At 43.4% G+C, this 17,739-nt stretch overlaps 1 protein-coding gene across 1 annotated transcript in view; it reads left to right on the top strand.

Moving 5' to 3' along the window:
• Positions 1-17,733, top strand: part of MCU (mitochondrial calcium uniporter) — a 71,984-nt gene extending 54,251 nt beyond the window's left edge. Inside the window, exons 2-8 of the mRNA XM_082765484.1 lie at positions 5,881-5,950; positions 9,924-10,094; positions 11,234-11,338; positions 13,578-13,738; positions 14,195-14,398; positions 16,051-16,167; positions 17,289-17,733. Coding sequence (XP_082621610.1) covers positions 5,881-5,950; positions 9,924-10,094; positions 11,234-11,338; positions 13,578-13,738; positions 14,195-14,398; positions 16,051-16,167; positions 17,289-17,366 — 906 coding nt within the window. The 3' untranslated portion in view covers positions 17,367-17,733. The remainder of the gene's footprint in view (positions 1-5,880; positions 5,951-9,923; positions 10,095-11,233; positions 11,339-13,577; positions 13,739-14,194; positions 14,399-16,050; positions 16,168-17,288) is intronic.
• The last annotated feature ends 6 nt before the right edge of the window (positions 17,734-17,739 follow it).

Genomic DNA, 17,739 nt, shown 5'->3' with positions numbered 1-17,739 from the left:
TTCATTCCCTTTACATTTCTTTAGCAGGGGATGCGTCTCCTTCCTCCTACCCCCACCTCTTCCTGGACACTGTGGGTTACCTGTTTCTTTTTAGGCAGATGGGCAGAGGAAGCAGGATGAGAAGGGAGTATTTATAGCTCACCTCCTGTTTGCATTCCTCCTAGCAGATGTGATCGAGCTCTGTGCTAATACTGGAAGAAGAGAAAATTCAGGCAGGAGTGAGAAGGGTGGCAACTGAGGACCATTTGCTAATGTGTAGGTCGTATGAAGTGCTTCAAAATGCCAAGATTAACACTTCCCACATCTTACTGGCATTGCCTTTTTTTGTGTCCATCTCCTCAGCCTGATATAAAAAAAAAAAAATCACGAAAAACAGTACTGCTGTTCTGAGTGGTTCTCATTTGCTTGACCTTCATCCACAGAAACATTACCCTATGGAGGCAGTGGGTGAGAAGTGTTCTTTTCGAGGCAAAATCTGACTTTGCAAGTGGGATACAAGCAAGGTCGTGCTGACAGAGAACAACAAATAAGTTGAAGGCAGTGGGATTTAGTCAGGCAAGCGATCAGATCCCAGGAGACAAGCAGTATCGTGAGAAGGGCAGCGAGATCTTTCACTGCCACTTTCCAGTTTCTGGTCAAACGTTTGGGGTATTTGCTGCTGGGTAGCAAAAACCTGTGGTTTGAGGATTGCTCTTGGAACAGTAAGGGCTGTATGAGGGTAACAACGTGTGCTTTATTGTATGCCACATGCGCAAACAGTAGCAGTCTGTTCCCTAAAGGAAACATTTCCTGAAATATTTACTATGTGGATGTATCCAGAGACTGTAGCAAAAAGTTGGAGGAAGCCCTCCATACAGGGTTCCTCTTATTTGTCGAGCAAATCCATGGTGAAGGTGAAAATCTCGATCTTTCTTTGAAACTGATCCCAAAGGGAAAAATCTTGGAAGCAGGCCACGGAGCCCAGATGTCATGGAAGAATGGAGGTGGAAAAGGAGGGGGGCGAGAGAGATGGGAAAAGCTCTCTGAGGCCAGACTGACCTATTTTTATCATCTCTTTGGAAGTTTCTGGAGGGTGCTGAGGGAAAGCACCCAGCAGGAGCAGGGCTGGATGAGGCACAGTGCAGCGCCATGGGCATGAGGGACTGCCAGAGGTTCATCCTTATCTAAATGGCATTTTCCTGCCTCCTTTTGAGCCTGAGATGCGATTCGAGGGATGTCACGTTGATATCTTTCACTATTATTGCTAGCTCACTTGCTTTGGTTGCGGGATTAGAACAAAAGAGAAGGTGAAGGGAGGAGAAACCATAGTAAAAATGGCGTAGAGCCAATGAGACGGATAACTGCTTGTGGTGTCAACAGTGAGTGCTGAGGGCAAAATGGAGCAGAGTGCCTGCAGTGGTCTTGTCTGTGCCCAGACATGTACCCATGTCTGCGTACATGAGGGGTTGGTTCCCTCGCAAGCTTTGCCTCAGTAGCTGCTGCGTTGGGCACCTGTGCCTGGGTGCTGGCAGCGGGGCCATGGGAGCGCTGAGGGGAGGTTGAGGCTGGTTCCAGAACCTTCTGGAAGGTTCCAGCAGGGGTCTCTGTCCCAGAATGGTTCCAGAATGTTCCGTGAGGGTCCAGTAGGGGTTCTGTGAGGAGAAGTGGAGCTGCTCTGGCTGGTTCCAGAACATTCCAGAAGGTTCCAGCAGCCCCACCACAGGGCATAGCAGAGCCCTTCAGCACCCCTGAGGAAACGAAGAAAAAGTGCCAAGATGTTGGAAAAGAGGAATGAGGCGGGAAAAGTGTGAGGAACAGCCCTGCGAGCCCTTGGTAAGCTACATGTCATGGAGGATGGACGAGGGAGTTCTGGTCAGAACGCCATTTTGCTCCATTTCCTCTGCTTTGCAAACAACCACTGTGAGGGGAGCAAGGCGGGAGGGCAGGACCTGACAACTAATGATGAAAGCGCTGTTGGAGAGCGATAAAAATGTAACAGGCTGAGTACAGGAGCAGAGCTAGTTGGAGCCATGAAGTAAGATTGATAAAAGGCGCTCTTCAGCGCTTTTGAGGTGGATGGCTTGGGTTACTGTGACTGCTCGGGGAAGCCTGTGGCAATTCTTCTCACTGAGATACGGGCCAGGAGGTTTTACTGTAACTGCTATTAGAGCCTGAAAAGATGTGGTTTTTTCATGCTGTGAAAGTGGGGCTAGAGGAAAATAGCTGTTGCCCCTTGGAAAAGGTGAGCTGCTTCACGGCTGGCTTAGGGCAGCCTCAGTTCAAGCGGGCCCTTCAGAGATGAATGTTGCGGCTGGCAGCTGCAAATGTATCTTGTAAAATGTCTTAGCATGGGTGAATTTTTATTTTTTTTTCACAGAATATACTTGGCATTTCACAAAAGCTCTGCAATGTGATGGTTAATTGCACTCCGCGTAACAGCCTAGCAGCATTTCTTACTTGTGTTCTAGATGGAGATTCACTTTTCAAATGCTTTCTTTTATTTCCTGGACAACTCTTTTTAATCAGACTTTGGGGACTTGGTAGTCTGTCATTTTGGTAATTACTCAAAACGTAGAACGTGAGCTCTGTCAGATTGCTCCCACTTTTCCTGTCAGAGAGCACTTGCTGGTAGCTACAAGACTCCTCTTCTGTTACAGCTTTGATTAACTTTGTCACCAGCATAGATTTGAGATAGCTATGCCAGGCCCTCTAGAGATGCTGATACCTGACATTTGGATTGTCTGATATAGACCTTGACAAGGCTGGAGGAAGTGCTATTAGAGGGCTGGGATTTTTTGTTCGCTCTTGCTCCCTTAATGCTCCGTTAATCGTTCTGTTGTGCAACCCTGAGTCTTAAGGTGCATCTTAGCACCATGAGACAGGAAATGAAGGACTCAGTGGGTGTGAGAAGTGAATTCCTGCTTGTGTTGTCTTCAGACTTACCAAGTCATGCTGGTGCTTAAAGCTCCTCATGTCAGCGTTGGGGATTTGGTGCCTTTCATACTCCACGTATTGCTCTGGAATTCAGAGCCGAAACCCTGGTGTAGTTATTCTGCATTTCTTTGAAGCAGCGAGCTGTTGACTGCAGACAAATTGTCATGAGATCTGGTCAGTGAAGCTTGAAACAAGTTCCTCTCCTCCACCCTGCACTGCTTCAGTCCCAAACTTCAGTCTTCCGTCACAATTCTGCATAAAGCTGTTGAATTGTAGACGTGTAGGATAAAGGGTTGAGGCATTTCTCTCCATCTTAATTCTAAAACGATAGCCACCCTTCAAGAATAAAACTGATTGATGGTTCCTCAAGCTCTTGCTAACCTTGGATGGCAGGAGGTGACATTTGGGTCTGTGCTGACTTGGAGTTCATTTGTTCCTCTTTTTCCCTCTAACCAGAAGAGACTGCTTTCCTAGATAAGAGGTTTCTGACAGCAGCATTGCAAGGCACAGTTCAGAACTGCAGCAGTGACAGATATGAGAGGTTTAACCAATGTCTCTTTCTAGAAAATGCAGCTATGGTGTACTGCTGTGTGATGAGTGAAACATGGAGTTGGGGCACGCCTTCATGGGGGTGAAAAAACTGTCAAAGAAGCTGCATCTGAGGACACCTCGGCTTTTTGATTAGTCATTTAACATGCTCTGTTTTTCAACCTGTTTTGCCTGTGTTGTATAAAGGCAAGGAGCTTTTTGGAGCTAGCTTGTACCTGTCAAATGTTCATGGCCTTAAGGTAAAGTCATTACAGATGCTAGCTGATAAAATCTTTCAGTTATATAGCTATTTAGTGGTGAGATAAACCTGGGTTTAGTGGGTTGTAGGATTTTTCTGAAAACAGATACTAAAACTTTTGGGCTGCTGTGCAAATCTGGTAGGAAGGCAGGCTCCTGGTGTGCAGTATTTCAAAAGTAGATGATTAATGCCATATAAAAGGGAAGAGTAAAGCTGTGAGAAGCACAGCTCTGCCATGGGATCAGGTGAAATAAATACAAAACCAGTGCGTCGTGAAAGTGCTCTCACAGATGGTTCTGTCTCACTGTATAAATTCTGCATGTGTAGTATCTCACCAGGTAGAACAGTGTTTTCAGAAGGATTGGAATTGAAGTTGGTGGTTTGAAATAGGAACTGGTCAGGTGTTTGGGGATTTTTTTGCCTTCTTATGGAGGTTTTCCATCATGTAGTAAAACTCTGAACAGAAGCTCAAAACTGGCTTGTATGTGGTGTGCAGCTTCTGACTTTTCCATGATGTAGTAATGATGCCAAGATGATTTGTCCAAAATGTGTGGCTGTACCTGTGTGGTTTGCTTTTCTTTTTCCATTAAAAAAAAAAGTAATTCTTCAGGTGGGGTGGATTCCTGGTTGCTCAGCAGTAGCACAGGGGTGCTTATTGGTCCAGAAGACTTACTATTTTCAGATGTCCAAAGGCAAATTTGCCCTTTGGTTCCCAAAATACAGTGTTGTGTATTTTTTTTTTTTTTTTTTAACTTTACCCTTTCCAAACTGTGCTGCTGCTGACTTCTGTTACAGCTGTTGAACGCCGAGTTCCTCTTTGCTGTTAGTTCCCTGACTCCAATGTCAGAAGCTGAAAATGCAGTTGCAGCAACAAGCAAAATTGAAAATGACTTCAATGATTTTCATTGTCAAGGCATGGAAAAACAGAGTGTCAATACAACAGGAGCTAGAGTGAATTCCCAGAGCTGTCAATGCCCTGACCGTCTGGGCATAGGTCCTGCTTTCGAGACTAATGCAGCTGAAGCTGTCCTCGATTTGCATAGCAGGCTCCAGAAGAAGAGTAGCAGAGAAAGCTTCTTTAAGTAGGTTATTGAAAGCAACCTTGCAAAATATGGAAATCTGGACAGTTTGGCAGAGAAATAACCAACTGCCTGGGCTTTGTTTCCAAGCTTCCATTAGAAATGTACTTAAAGCAAGCCCTACCTGTGGGATACCTTTATGGAAATGCAGGCTTGGCAGCTGTATTTTAAAAACAGCAAACAAAAATCCCCAGGAATGCCTGTGTTGGACCATTGCTGTTGAACAACCTGGGTGGCAGTCACTTGAACGTGTACCCGTGAGGCAGAAGGGAGCTGGTGTTGTGCCTTACTGTTCTGGTAAAAATGGAGCTCCTCTTTGCCAGAATTGTAGGTTTACTGGGGGAGAGTGGTGTGTTAGTGTATAACTAATATAAAATAACTTATCCTAGAAGACAGGCTACAATCAGGCTGATTGTAGGCTTTCATGAACAAATTAGTCCCTTACCAAGGTTGAAGAACATACGAACCATTCATGCGCTTCCCTCTCTTATTAGGCTTATTCTTTTTATAGCTCGGTATCACAGTTTTTGTTTCTGTCTTGAACAATTTGTTCTATCTATGAACAGGCATGTTTACTACTTGTATCTTAGTTTGGCTTCCATCTCTGTAAGGGAGGAAAAATAATATAATTCAGCAGAGAAAGCAACCTTAAGAGAATGAACCTCGTAATCCAGAACTCCCTAAACCTTCCCAATGGTACACTGGATCTTAACCTTTGAGAACTGATGTTTTTGCGGGATTTCTCCTTTCCATGTCTGCATGGTAGTCTGAATTGAATTTATAAAATCTAGCTTACTGTGGCTTTATTTTTTTTTTTTTCCATTAAGGGGAACAAAACCCCAGCTGTTGCCTTGCACATTCTCACTTGAAACTAAATATGCCGAGAGATGTGTAGGGTGAGCTTGGCCGAGGGGCAGAGCCCTGCTGGGTGGCAGATGGCAGGAAGGGGCTGTTCTCGCCAGGTCTCCGGTTTGTCGGAGGAAATGCCCGGGCATCAGGGCAGGGGATGGCGGGAGAGGGGACAGGAGGTGGCAGTGGGGTGCGATTCTGCCGGATAGCTTGACTGAACGTTTGTCCTTTTGCTGTGCTTGTATTTTCTAGGTGCATCAGAGGCTTTCTCCTTGGCAGAGTGTAAGAGTGGTCTATTGCAGTACGGTAGTGCCCTCTGATGGTGAGTGACATAGAGAAACTTTTGGCTTGTTTTCAGCTTGAGTCATGTTCCTTGACCCCTTTTCTGGTTGAGGCTTTGCTGGCTGGAAGGTAATTCAGTTTCGAACTGAGGAAGTGACAACAAAGTCAGTCAAGAAGAATCAAGGAAACAGTCAACTTTTCTAATAACTGTTCTTATAAAACTGGACAGGCTTTCTGAAGAAGGATGTCACTGCATGCAACTGTCCAACGTTTTTGCCAGGCTTCCTCCTGATGTAGCTGTGAGCTCTGTGTGCTGCCTACCTTTCAGGGTGCTGCATGTCTTGTTAACTTTTTAATGTGATGAAAGCACAGTTCCTACCAGCCACTCAAACGGTTGAAAGCATTGCGTTTGCTGCTGTAAATGAGTTGTGAAACCAAGGCAGTTTTGTTCCTTTATTTAAATTCTGGGACAGCTCAAGCATTAAGCTTTTTGTGATAAGGCTGTCATAACATAAAGCAAAAGAACGCACTGCTGAGGTAGGTGGAACTTTAAAAATCTTGGTACGCAAAGAGGGAAACAAACAGCTTTGAGATGCCTGCCTGCTTAACATCTGTATGCTGAGCACAGAGGCTGACATGCTTATGCTGACTGACACCAGCAGTTGGAGGATCCTCTTCTCATTAAGGCTTGTTAATAAAGCCTGAAAGCTAACAAAGTGAAGGGCTCAGCCACAACTGCTCTCCCTGCCAGGAGAGCGACTGTGTGTGAACACAAAGGGAACAGGACTGCTATGGAGACCTCAAAATAAAAACTGGAAGGTTTAAATAGGTAGAAGTGTAGAGAACAAACATAAGGTTGAGAAGATAATTTAAGCGTGTAGCTACTTGCCTGATTTGATTTACCCCTTCTTATGTTATTCTTGAGTATTTCTCTTGTTATTTTTTCCAGTAACGTTGCATTTACCAGCAGTAGATGTTCAATGCTGATTTCTCTGACCACCCCTTTTTTATTGTAGCTTTTTTCTTAATGTGTTGCTCGAGTTGTTCTTGACGTCTTTTCAAACAAACAAACAAAAAGTACTGAAGACCTCTGCACATAAAGCTGGTTCAAAACTTTGTGGCGTATGGATGAAATTCATGCCTCAAAGAGAGCTCATGCTTAATACAGCATGTAAAGCTTTTAAAATCCTGTGTGGTCTTACTTAGCAGCATTCCTGGCCAGCTTGTACGAGTCTGCAAGTGCTGCTATGCAGTTACCTATTTTATTTGTCCCATGCACCTAAATACTGGCTTAAAACTCGATCAGAGATGACTAGCTAAAATCTTACCTCTATAATTAGTGAAATGCCAAGATGCTTTGTCCAAATAGTTGGGAGTTTTCCTCTTGCAGGCCATCCACAGGGCTGTCAGAGCAGAAGAGAAGGCAGACAGCTTTGTTGCTTGCTAATAACTTTTACTGTGGCTGTCTGTTGCAGTTTGCTAGGTCTGTGTTATTGACAAGCCCTTTGTTTTGTTGGGTTTTTGGTTTGCCTCGGAGCTCTTCCCCCTTCAATGCAGTAAAAATCTGACCAGACATAACTTGTGTGGGAGGCAATGTGAGGATCAAACTGGAATTACAGACTTTCTCTAGCATAATTCACTGGTGGGAATGACTTCTACAAGCTTTTTGCAAGGAAAACGTAAAACAGCTGTGATTACAGACTAAAGAGGAGCCTGTCCTCTGAAGAAACAGTTGGGTCTCTGATGCTTCACCTCAGCTGGATCTGTGCACACTTCTGGTGCTGGTGACACACAGTGACCCACTGCGTTTATTGCTGCAGTCTCCAGCTGGTCTGTGCAGGGTAAAACATCACCAGGCTGGAGCTGCGTGCACTTCCCTCACAGCGGGCAGTCCTGGAGCTGGGTTCTTCTCTCAGGAGAAACAGGAAGGAATTGGTACAAGCACTCTTATCTGTCCCCTTCTCCAACGAACTTGCTCACTATATGGTCAAGTAGTGTTTTAAATAATAATTTTCATGTCAATTGAGCTCTCTGCAGCAGTCTTGTGGTTATATAAGCAACAATGTTGTACGTGCTTCTCACAGAATCAGTGAATTCAGTACTTTGTTGGCTGTTTTAAGCTTCTAAACATGTTGATCATTCCTTTTGAGCCTGCTATCTTATGTGGAAAAATCACAAGTGTAGTTAATGCTCTTACATTTCTTACCAGCCCCTTACTCAAGTGCTGGAGTGCATGACTGCAAAATCTGATAGCTCGTGTCACAACAGCTGCTGATGTGGAGCTTGAAATTCTGTCTAACTGTCCAAATAAACTGGCAGCTTGCTCTATTTTTTCCAGTAAATATCTGACTGAGTTTTAAGCATTGAAACAATAAAGCTACTGAAATTCTGTCAGGTGAAACTGAATTTTGAAAATAGGCACTTAGCAGTTTCCAAGTACTGGGGCCTACTGAGAGTCTTTAGGTATTTTAGATGTCCATATCTGGTCACCTCTACCTACTCTCTAAGGATGACATGAGGACGTCTCTGTCAGCACTGGATAGCAGTCCCCAGGAAGAGGGAAGAAAGCTTTATATGCTTTATTCAGTTTATGAAGGCACATGACAATAAGCTCAAAGCCTGAGAGAGCTGCTCTTGCCTTGTAAAAGTGTGCGGCACTTGTGCAGCCTTTCTCAACATCCAGGAGCCTCCCTTCCCAGAAAGGCACATTGCCCCAGGACACGTCCTGGTGTGTGGATGATGCTGCTATGTAAGAGTTCATCATCTGGCAGCAAATGACCTGAACAGGGAGGTACAAAGGCTGCGGCTGCGCAACTTTCTGAACTGGATGCTGGGAATAGCTGCTTTTGGTAGATAAAACGTAGTTATTTGCCTCTACTTTGTGACTTTGTTAGCTGCTTGAGTCAACTTGGAATGTCAGCACAGGAGCTGGATGAGTTTGGATGGTGTGGTTTGTGTAGCTGGCCGTAGCTACAACAGGTGCAAGGACTAAGCCAGGTGCAGCGTGGGTGGGTGCGACTGCATAATCCTTGAGACATGGCAAATGCTCTCTGCAACAAAAAAACAGTACGTCTTTACATAAGAAAAATAAGCAACAATCCCAAGTGAATCATTCTTAGGTGCGCTGCCATATCTTAGCAACTACTGCATTTGGGGAGGTTTGGACTGTTCGTGACTCAGTGGAGGGTTTAGGGAGTTTGAACTTGGAACTTTTCTATGTATGGCTGTCCTGAAGCATGCAGAGTGGGCTGTCTTGCTGGCAGTAAAATAATAACTAGCTTACAGTTCATACAGGTCACCACAATTTTAGAAAGGTGCAATGAAATCCTTAAGAATGCTTTTGAAAAAGCTCCTGACAGCACTTAAAAAAAAAAAAAAAAAAAAAAGAAAATGTTGTTTTATATGCACCTAAGAAGTAATGTCCGTCTTCTGAAGTAGGAAGTGTATTGATCCCATGAATTTTAGATGAAATGACCTTGAAGCTTAAACTCAAACTCAGAGTGCTGTTCCTACCACCTAATACTCCTGATTGCTCTCTTAAATATTTGTTGCCTCAGGACAAAGCGCAGGAAACCAACCAGACCTAAACAAAAATAAAATGGCTTGAAGTAGGTCCTTACTTGATGTTTCTTAATACACACAAATCTGCCTTTGTCTTCTGGGCCATAAATCCTGCTAAATTGTGTAGTTCCGGTCTTACCTCGTCCAAAATTTTCTGGTTCTCAAAATCTAGTCATTGTGCTTACAGGAACTATCTTCTGTTCTCACTTTTCCACATGGCACTGAGAGCTTAATAGACACTGCCAAATTAATGGGAGTGAAAGCTTCTGATGCCTCTCGGGTTTTTGTCCATTGACACATCTCGTGATAGAAGTTGAACCAAAAATTTCAAGTTTGTTTCATGTTGATCTCCTAGCCATATTTGTTTTGTCTCTGTAGGACAGACACAATTATTACGAGAAGATCTGTTCATTTTTAAGGGTAATTTTTGTTTTCATCTTTCTTTTTTTTAGAAGTGACGGTAGTTTACCAAAACGGGTTACCTGTGATCTCTGTGAATCTTCCATCTCGGCGTGAACGTTGCCAGTTCACACTTAAACCTATCTCAGACTCTGTCGGTGTGTTTTTACAACAGCTGCAAGCAGAGGACCGAGGAATCGATCGGGTTGCCATCTACTCAGCAGGTACTGTTGTTTACAAACTAATTGATTTACTCACTTGACAGATATTTTTATCTAGCCTTTTCCTTTTTAAGTAAAAGCTTGATAAGGTGTGAGTTCTCAGATGTTCCCCAGAAAGTAGAAATGTCACTTCTAGAGTAGGAGTATTTGTCTTTGGTCAGGTTTGCCAAGGAAATTGGATTGTAGAGCTAAAGAGGAGGAAAACATTCTTAATACTTAGTTTCAGCCTGAAAGATTCCCTAACAGTAAGGATGTTATCTTTGTTGCCTGTCTGCTTGTATGCAGTGACTTCAAAACAGAGTGTAGTAGTAGCCTGTGCTGGAGTGCTGCGAATTTACACCAGCATATTGGGGGACTGCTGCCTGAGGCTGTAATGGTGGTGGTTGGTAACATAAGTTCACATTCAGAATGCACAGGGTGTTACAAAGAAATGGAAAAAAACATAAGCTTGTGTTCAAGCTTCTGATGAATATGTACACAGCTGTTGCTGGTGGTTTTGCCTGAAGGCCTTAAATTTGCCACGGACGTGTTTTCAGTTCACCTCCATTAGGTCTAATATCTATATTTTAAATGTTTCCTACTACATAGCCTGAAGATGAGGGTTACCAAGTAGTTTATAATTAATTAGAAAGTGGGTGTGAAAGGTGGTACAAAGGAAACATCCTAGCTATGAACTCCATCATATTTCACTTAATGGTCTATTTCATTGTGTTTTGCTCGATTATTATGTATTTATTAGTCACCAAAGCTCTGAAACATTAGTAAGTCTTATAAGAGAGTCTTTTTGAAGCAGCCACTTCCTTGAAAGTCTGATCATCTGTAATGCCAGTGGGGAAAGGTGAAGGTCACGTAAGAGGATTGTATTGCAGAACTTGGTAATATGTTCATGCTGTGGGGTTGAAAGGAGCTTCGTTTTCCAAGATGACCCAAAACATCACCAATACAGAAAAGCAGATGCATCATAGCTTAGTTAGTGTTTGCCATGCAAGATCTCCCACTCTGTAGGTCTGGCTCGACAAAGAGTATTGTCTGCAGGAAAATGTGCAAGTCCCCCAGCTGGATGTGGGATGGCATTACAGCTTGCTTAGCTGTGACGTGTTTAGGTTCTTTGCTTTTACTAATGAGTTTTGTTTGCCTTACAGATGGCACACGTGTTGCCTCCTCCACAGGCATAGATTTGCTTCTACTGGATGACTTCAAACTGATCATTAATGATGTCACGTACCATGTTAGACCACCAAAGAGAGGTAAACCAGCCTGGTTCTTGTGGATGTCAGAAAGGCATTTCAGTAGTCACTTGCCTGTTAAATTGCAGCATGTTTTTCTACCTTGTTCAAGAACACAAAGCTTTTTTTCTGAAGGAAAGCTCGCAGTTCCTAATCCAACCCTTGTAGTCCAACTTAGGTATTTCCAAGTAATCATAGAGTAGTGATGAAAAGCAAATCGTCATTTTCTTCAGGGCCAGCATCCCTCACAAGGGAATTAAATAAGTACAAGAAGTAATTTTACTCTTTTTAAGTCATTATGAAGTATTTGAATATAAAATGGGAATTAAACTTACCTGATGTGGAAGAACTGTTATCCCACTTGCCAGTGAAGATTTTTGTTTCTGCAAAGTGTGGTACTTAGAATGTTAGAAATGAAAATCAGTTCTAGTGTTCTTGTTCACAACATAAAGATAGCAAGTAAAAAAGCAATTTCTGATGACTGAGAGATCTGTGTTGCAGCCACTTGTCCTTAGCATCCTCCCACTCAAATCTGGGAATGCAGCATTGGGTAAGATGCTGCTTCGCTCCTGTCTCTGGCTTAGGCTGACCTCTACTAGAGATGTTTGCTCCTCTCTCCTTAAAAGCCCGTTAAGAGAAAACTGTCCATTAAGATGGGATATCTAACTGAGATGTGAATAGCACACAGGAACAGTAGCTCTCTGATCTCTCTGCTGCTCTGTGTCCTAAGTGCAGTGTTTTCACATGCATAAGACTTTTTAAGCCAGAGAAGTGGAGTCCTCAAGGATCTTATGAAGGCATCTTTTCCAGCTGTTAGCCCCTGAGAGCAGGCATTGGTATCAGGCCTAGCTGGTCTCAACTCAACTTAGTGAGAATGCAAATGTGGTGTCTGTTTCTGCACTGGAGAAACTGCTGTCCTAGGGCAAGGCAATTCATACAGCCAGCTCTCAAAGTGTTGGAGAGAACCCAGTCTGTGCCAAGGAGTTGGCATGGTTTTGGTTAGCTTGCTTGTATGCTTTACCAGGGTTTTGCTGGCAGGTGAGCTCTGAGATCACCTAGGTTATGTGCCTCTGATTCATTTGTTAAGGAGATTTCCATAGTTAGCTTGTACTAAAATGGAAAGAGGCACTGAGATGAGTTCTGTTCAACTTCTAGTTATTGCTTTTCCTTTACAAAATCGTGCTATGTATTTTGAAATGTGTGTGCCCAGACATTTAAGCACTAAATATCTCTTGATAGTCACGTCGGTAGGGTCACATGGGCTGCTTCTTCACAGTGGAGTAGAAGATGCTTAGCTGGGATGCATGCAGTTTGCATACTGCATACCTTGGCACAGACTACTGAATCACTTCTTTCTCTTGGGCTGCTAGTGTTAAAGCTTAAGCTGTCCCTAGCTTGTCATCAGCTTATCATCAATTGCTCTTTTGTTTGCTGCCCTTTCAAGATTTACAGGCCAAGTCTACCTTTCCAGAAGGCAGGTTGCTGCAGATTTTCTGTTGGCTGCATTCTGTGTTCATAACCTTGTTCTTCCTAACCTAAGGTACAAGCCCAAGGATGCTACCTTTTTTATTTGCCTGATGTTGAGTTCTTTTGCTTTATACTTACTTTTTTTCCCATGTGGGCTGAGTAATACAATGCCACTGGTCACAGCTCCTTTATAGGCTGCTTTCCTGTAGGGACCCTTTTTGTGCTGCAGTGCAGGGCTCTGGGCTGTTTCAGGCAGTGGCTGTGTCACTAGCTGTCTTGTCTTTAAATGTGGAGGGGGAGAATTTCATTGCCCTGTAAGCAACTCCACAGAGAGTTGCCCCCTGAGTGTTGGGAAACAATTCTTGACATCAGTACTCAAAATAATTATAAGACTGCATGTTCTTGGAGCTACTGACCTAAGATCAGTGGCTGCCGTAGTCAAGGACTAGAGTTGCTGATGGCCTGGCAGCTGATGTGATCGAACATACTGGTTGTTCACTTGTCTTCTCTGAGTCTTGCATTCAACTACGGATCAAAAGTAGCTGTTGATATCTGGCAAGCTATTAGCATGCATCTTCTTCCTGTTCTGATCAAACTTTAGGAATATCCGATAATAAAGCCTGGTTTTCTTTCAAAGACATTGCATTATCTTAGAGTGCTGGAACTCTTCCAGAGGCTTTTGTGTTAGAAGGATTGTTTCAAATGTTTCCTGTGCAGAGTAATAGCAGTTTCTGAAGTGTGTGTAAGAAGTCCTGTGGATAAATGCATATAAAGCAGTCTTTTTCTTTCCTAGAGCTCTTAAGCCATGAAAATGCAACTACGCTGAATGATGTCAAGACATTGGTTCAGCAGTTGTATACTGCCTTGTGCATTGAGGAGCACCAGCTGAACAAAGAGAAGGAGCTCATAGGGAGACTAGAGGAACTGAAGGAGCAACTAGCACCGCTAGAAAAAGTGAGAAGCTTCTCGTTTGTATTTTACTTGTCTTCTAAATGCAGTCTTAAGTCATGTCAATGTTTTAATTAAGCCCCGGCATGCTTCAAATATGTTTGAAATCACTGAAGAAGTTGCCTCTGTATGCCAAAGTACATCTGCTTCTGATGTCTGTAGAAATCCCGTTTCCTTGCTTTATGTGAAATGGAAATGAACCTGCTAATAGAGACTGGGGCTAATACAACAGAATGTTTCTGAACATAGAGGAATAAGCAGCTTTGGAAAGTATCCAAAGCATGGTCAGAGTGAAATATGGATGATGGCAAGATACTGATGGAAAAGTCTATAGTTGTCTGCATAACCTAGCCTTGATCACGTCCCAACTTAACATTGAATATAGATACAAGGTGTTATTTTTATGTTGCCTATTGATGTATTTTTCTGAGAATACAAGGCATGTGCTTCTGTTTTTTGCAGGTTAGGCTGGAGCTCAGCAGGAAAGCAGAGAAGAGGACGACCTTGGTGTTGTGGGGAGGGCTGGCCTACATGGCCACTCAGTTTGGGATTCTGGCCCGCCTCACCTGGTGGGAGTATTCTTGGGACATTATGGAACCAGTCACCTATTTCATCACCTATGGTAGTGCCATGGCAATGTATGCTTATTTCGTAATGACTCGCCAGGTAGGACTTCTTGTGCTGACATTGACACTCCACTAGAAGACTTGATATGAGCTCTACTCCCTAGATAAATAGCAAAATCACGCCTACTAGAAGTTGTTTTGCTGCCTCTTTACCCGGTTGGCACTTAGATGCCACCTCAATTAATTTGTGCTCTCTAGGCAGCTGCTGGGGGTTTTTCTGGTGGTGGTCATTATTGATTTCCTGGTGTCTAACCATAAACATTTGTGTGCTCTGTGACTGACTGCTTAAGCTATACGAGTTCACTTACTGGCACAAAATGGTTTCTGCATGCACAACGCACGCTGGCTTCCTCCAGGGGGTCTCTAAACAGTACGACTTACCAGCCTAAATACACCAAAAGTGTGAGGTGCCTTCTGAGTTCCAGGGAAGCACACAAACACAACTCTGATGTGAGGTGTTGGCCTTTCTGATAGGAAAGGCTCAGGAATCATGTTGGAAATGCTTTTGTTCAGGTGTTCTGGCCTCCTATTCAGATGAAGCAGATCTGTTTGAATGCTTTTCCCTTTGTGCAGTTATGGATCTATTGGCTCTTTATTTGGCTTTTCAGTATTTTTAAAAGTAGACCAGTTCTTGTGTTAGAAACTCTTCCCACAAAGCAAGAACTGTGCTGCTCTGGGTCCTTGTAGGTGTGACAGACTCTGAGTGGGGATTTCTGTGACGTGGTTTGTATTACCGCTCCTATTCCAACTAAACAATCCCACCTAAATAATGAGGGAGGAAGGGCTCGGTCTCTGCTGTCACGAGACCACCAGAATAGATGCCCTGGTGGATGTTCCAGCACAGGGTCCCAGGGCTCTGTCAGTTGTATTGTTTCAGGGGCTGAGGAGATATGTCCCTGTCACACTGTTTTCTGCTAAGCGCTGTTGTAATTTCTGCCATGTTTGGACTCGGACATGATGTTTTAATCAAGTTGTCTGTATCAACTAGCATGTTTTTCTGTCACTAGAAATCTTGTTGTTTCAAAGTGGCTTGCCTCTGAATGCAGTTTTTCTCCACCTGACAGCCCAGTTATTCTATGCATACCAGATGGAGACTGGGTGATATTCCAGTGCTTTGTAGAGGCTATGTGGGACTCAGAGTTAACTGCTCTGAGTTATCTGCCCTCTAAAAGTCTGTGGCTTTTTTGCAACAGCGTATTCCTGGCAAGAGTTGTGGTACTGGACTCTTGTTCTTGCCTGGGTGGGCTGGTTATGAGATGAACTCATGAGCAACTAATGTTGTTTTAATTGTTTATAAAATTAAGAAAAGGAGAGTAAGGGCCATTTTACAAAGGCTTATTCTGGTATTTAATTTTTTTTCTCCCTTTCTCCTCACAAACTGTTGGTGTTGCAATCCTGAAGTGTCAGTTTTGTGTCTATGCAGAAAGGTGCATGCATTCAGGAGCGTGGTGATGGTAATTTAGCATTGGGGTGTAATGTATTAGTAGAGAAGCAAATGGCTGACCATTGGGACTAGCTGGGATGGAGTCAGTTTTCTTCGTAGCAGCCCCTGGGCTGTGTTTTGGATTTGTGAGCAACACAGCATTGAAAACACACCAGTGTTCACTATGGCTGAACTTCCAAAACATCTGCTGCATATTGTGCTGCACTGTCATGCTTTATTCTGACCTTCTCTCCTATTTTTTTCTTTAGGAGTATGTTTATCCAGATGCCAGAGACAGACAGTACTTATTATTTTTCCATAAAGGAGCCAAAAAGACAAGATTTGACCTAGAGAAATACAATCAACTCAAGGATGCAATTGCTCAGGTAACAAGAGTTTTTTCCAGAAATAAGGCAAATTACTGCTTGCTAGTTCTCCATCTGCTATTAATAGATGCACCTCCAATAAGAATGGATGTCTCTTAGGTTTTCAGCCCATTTTCTTGTCACAGCCCCAGTGTAATCACTGAATTAGCTTTGATGTGCCTAGGAATAGAACTGCTGGATGTATAAATCAACATGAAACAGTTGCCTGTACCTATCTGTAAGGGCCTTTTAGAACCTGCTAGCAAATCTTGAGTTGCTTCAGGCACTTCATGCCTCAGAGGAGCCTAATTCAAGAATTCCTTTCTTCTCAGCTCCTACACACCAGATGGATTTAGCGAGAAATGGAGACTTGCATCCATTCAGTTCATGTCTCCCTGACATAGCACTTTGGTGCACTGGGTAGCAGACCTGGAAAGTCATGTTCAAAAAAGCTGCATTGTTAGTGCTGATGGGGGCAGATTTCTTGTATTATAGGGGAAGACCCTTGTGGCAGACTGTCCTCAGTGTGGGATCTGACCAACAGAGGAGTCAAGGAGAGATTTGTCCTCATTTTTGAGTGCCTTTCTGATTAAAGCAGGCATGAGCAGAAAAAGCAGGGCTACCGCATTCTCTTTTTCACTGTATCATTCTCTGTTTATTCCCAGGCTCTGGAAATGACAGTGTAGGATATCCAGGGCAAGATGTGTTATCCCCCCCTGCCTTGGAGAAGGAGCTGTGTGAGGAGTAGAGAGAGCTCAGAGCAAGACTGTGTGAAAGACTTCTGATTTTTTTTACACTCTTGAATACAGATTGCCTTGGGCGGCTATTTGTTTGGTGCTTTTCTTTTAGTATTGACCATTCCTGTTAATCTAGCTCCTTTAAAAAGTTTCATTGAGTTTATGGGAATATGTTCTCTTCCTACCATATTCTTTAAGCAGCTGCATGTCAGCAAGTTCAGAGAAGCACAGAGCAAGTATGAATTAGGAATGGTTTTCCCAAATCCAATCCTGTGACTGTTTTATTCCTTGAATGCCTCAATTTTGGACAGGAAGAGTGAGGAAATTTTCCCTTCTGGAAAGGGGTATGGGGTTGGGGAAGGTGTATCGGGAGCCTGTTCTTTATAATGCATCTTTTACTTTTAGGCAGAGTTGGACCTTAAGAGGCTTCGAGACCCGCTGCAGGTTCACCTGCCCATCCAGCAAATTGATGAGAAGGACTGATCAGCAATGAAGCTCTGAACCCCGGCGAAAAACCTGTTCATAGCTCTTGCCTTTTTAATTAAAGCATTGCAGGTGTAAGCTGGGAGGTGGCATGGGGGTGGAGGGTTTTTACCTTTAATCAAGACAAAGGACTGTAGGGGGAAATCTCTTAAATCTGAAGATGGGGGCATTGTGGAATGTTAGTTCTGAAAAGGGCTTGGCAAATAGTCATGTTTAAAACTGTGTGAATGGCAATTGTGTACAAATACAGGATTGTGGGGGGCTCACGAAAAGAATGTAATGCTGGGGTAGGGGCGTCTTCTTCCAGCTCTGCAGGGTCTGCCTCTTGATAAGACACCAGCAGCCTGCTTAGCTTTTTAAATTTTCCTTTACC

This window comes from Aythya marila, assembly GCF_965140915.1.
Source record: "Aythya marila genome assembly, chromosome: 7".
NCBI classification, from domain to species: domain Eukaryota; kingdom Metazoa; phylum Chordata; class Aves; order Anseriformes; family Anatidae; genus Aythya; species Aythya marila.
This window is presented reverse-complemented; position numbering and strand designations above follow the sequence as displayed.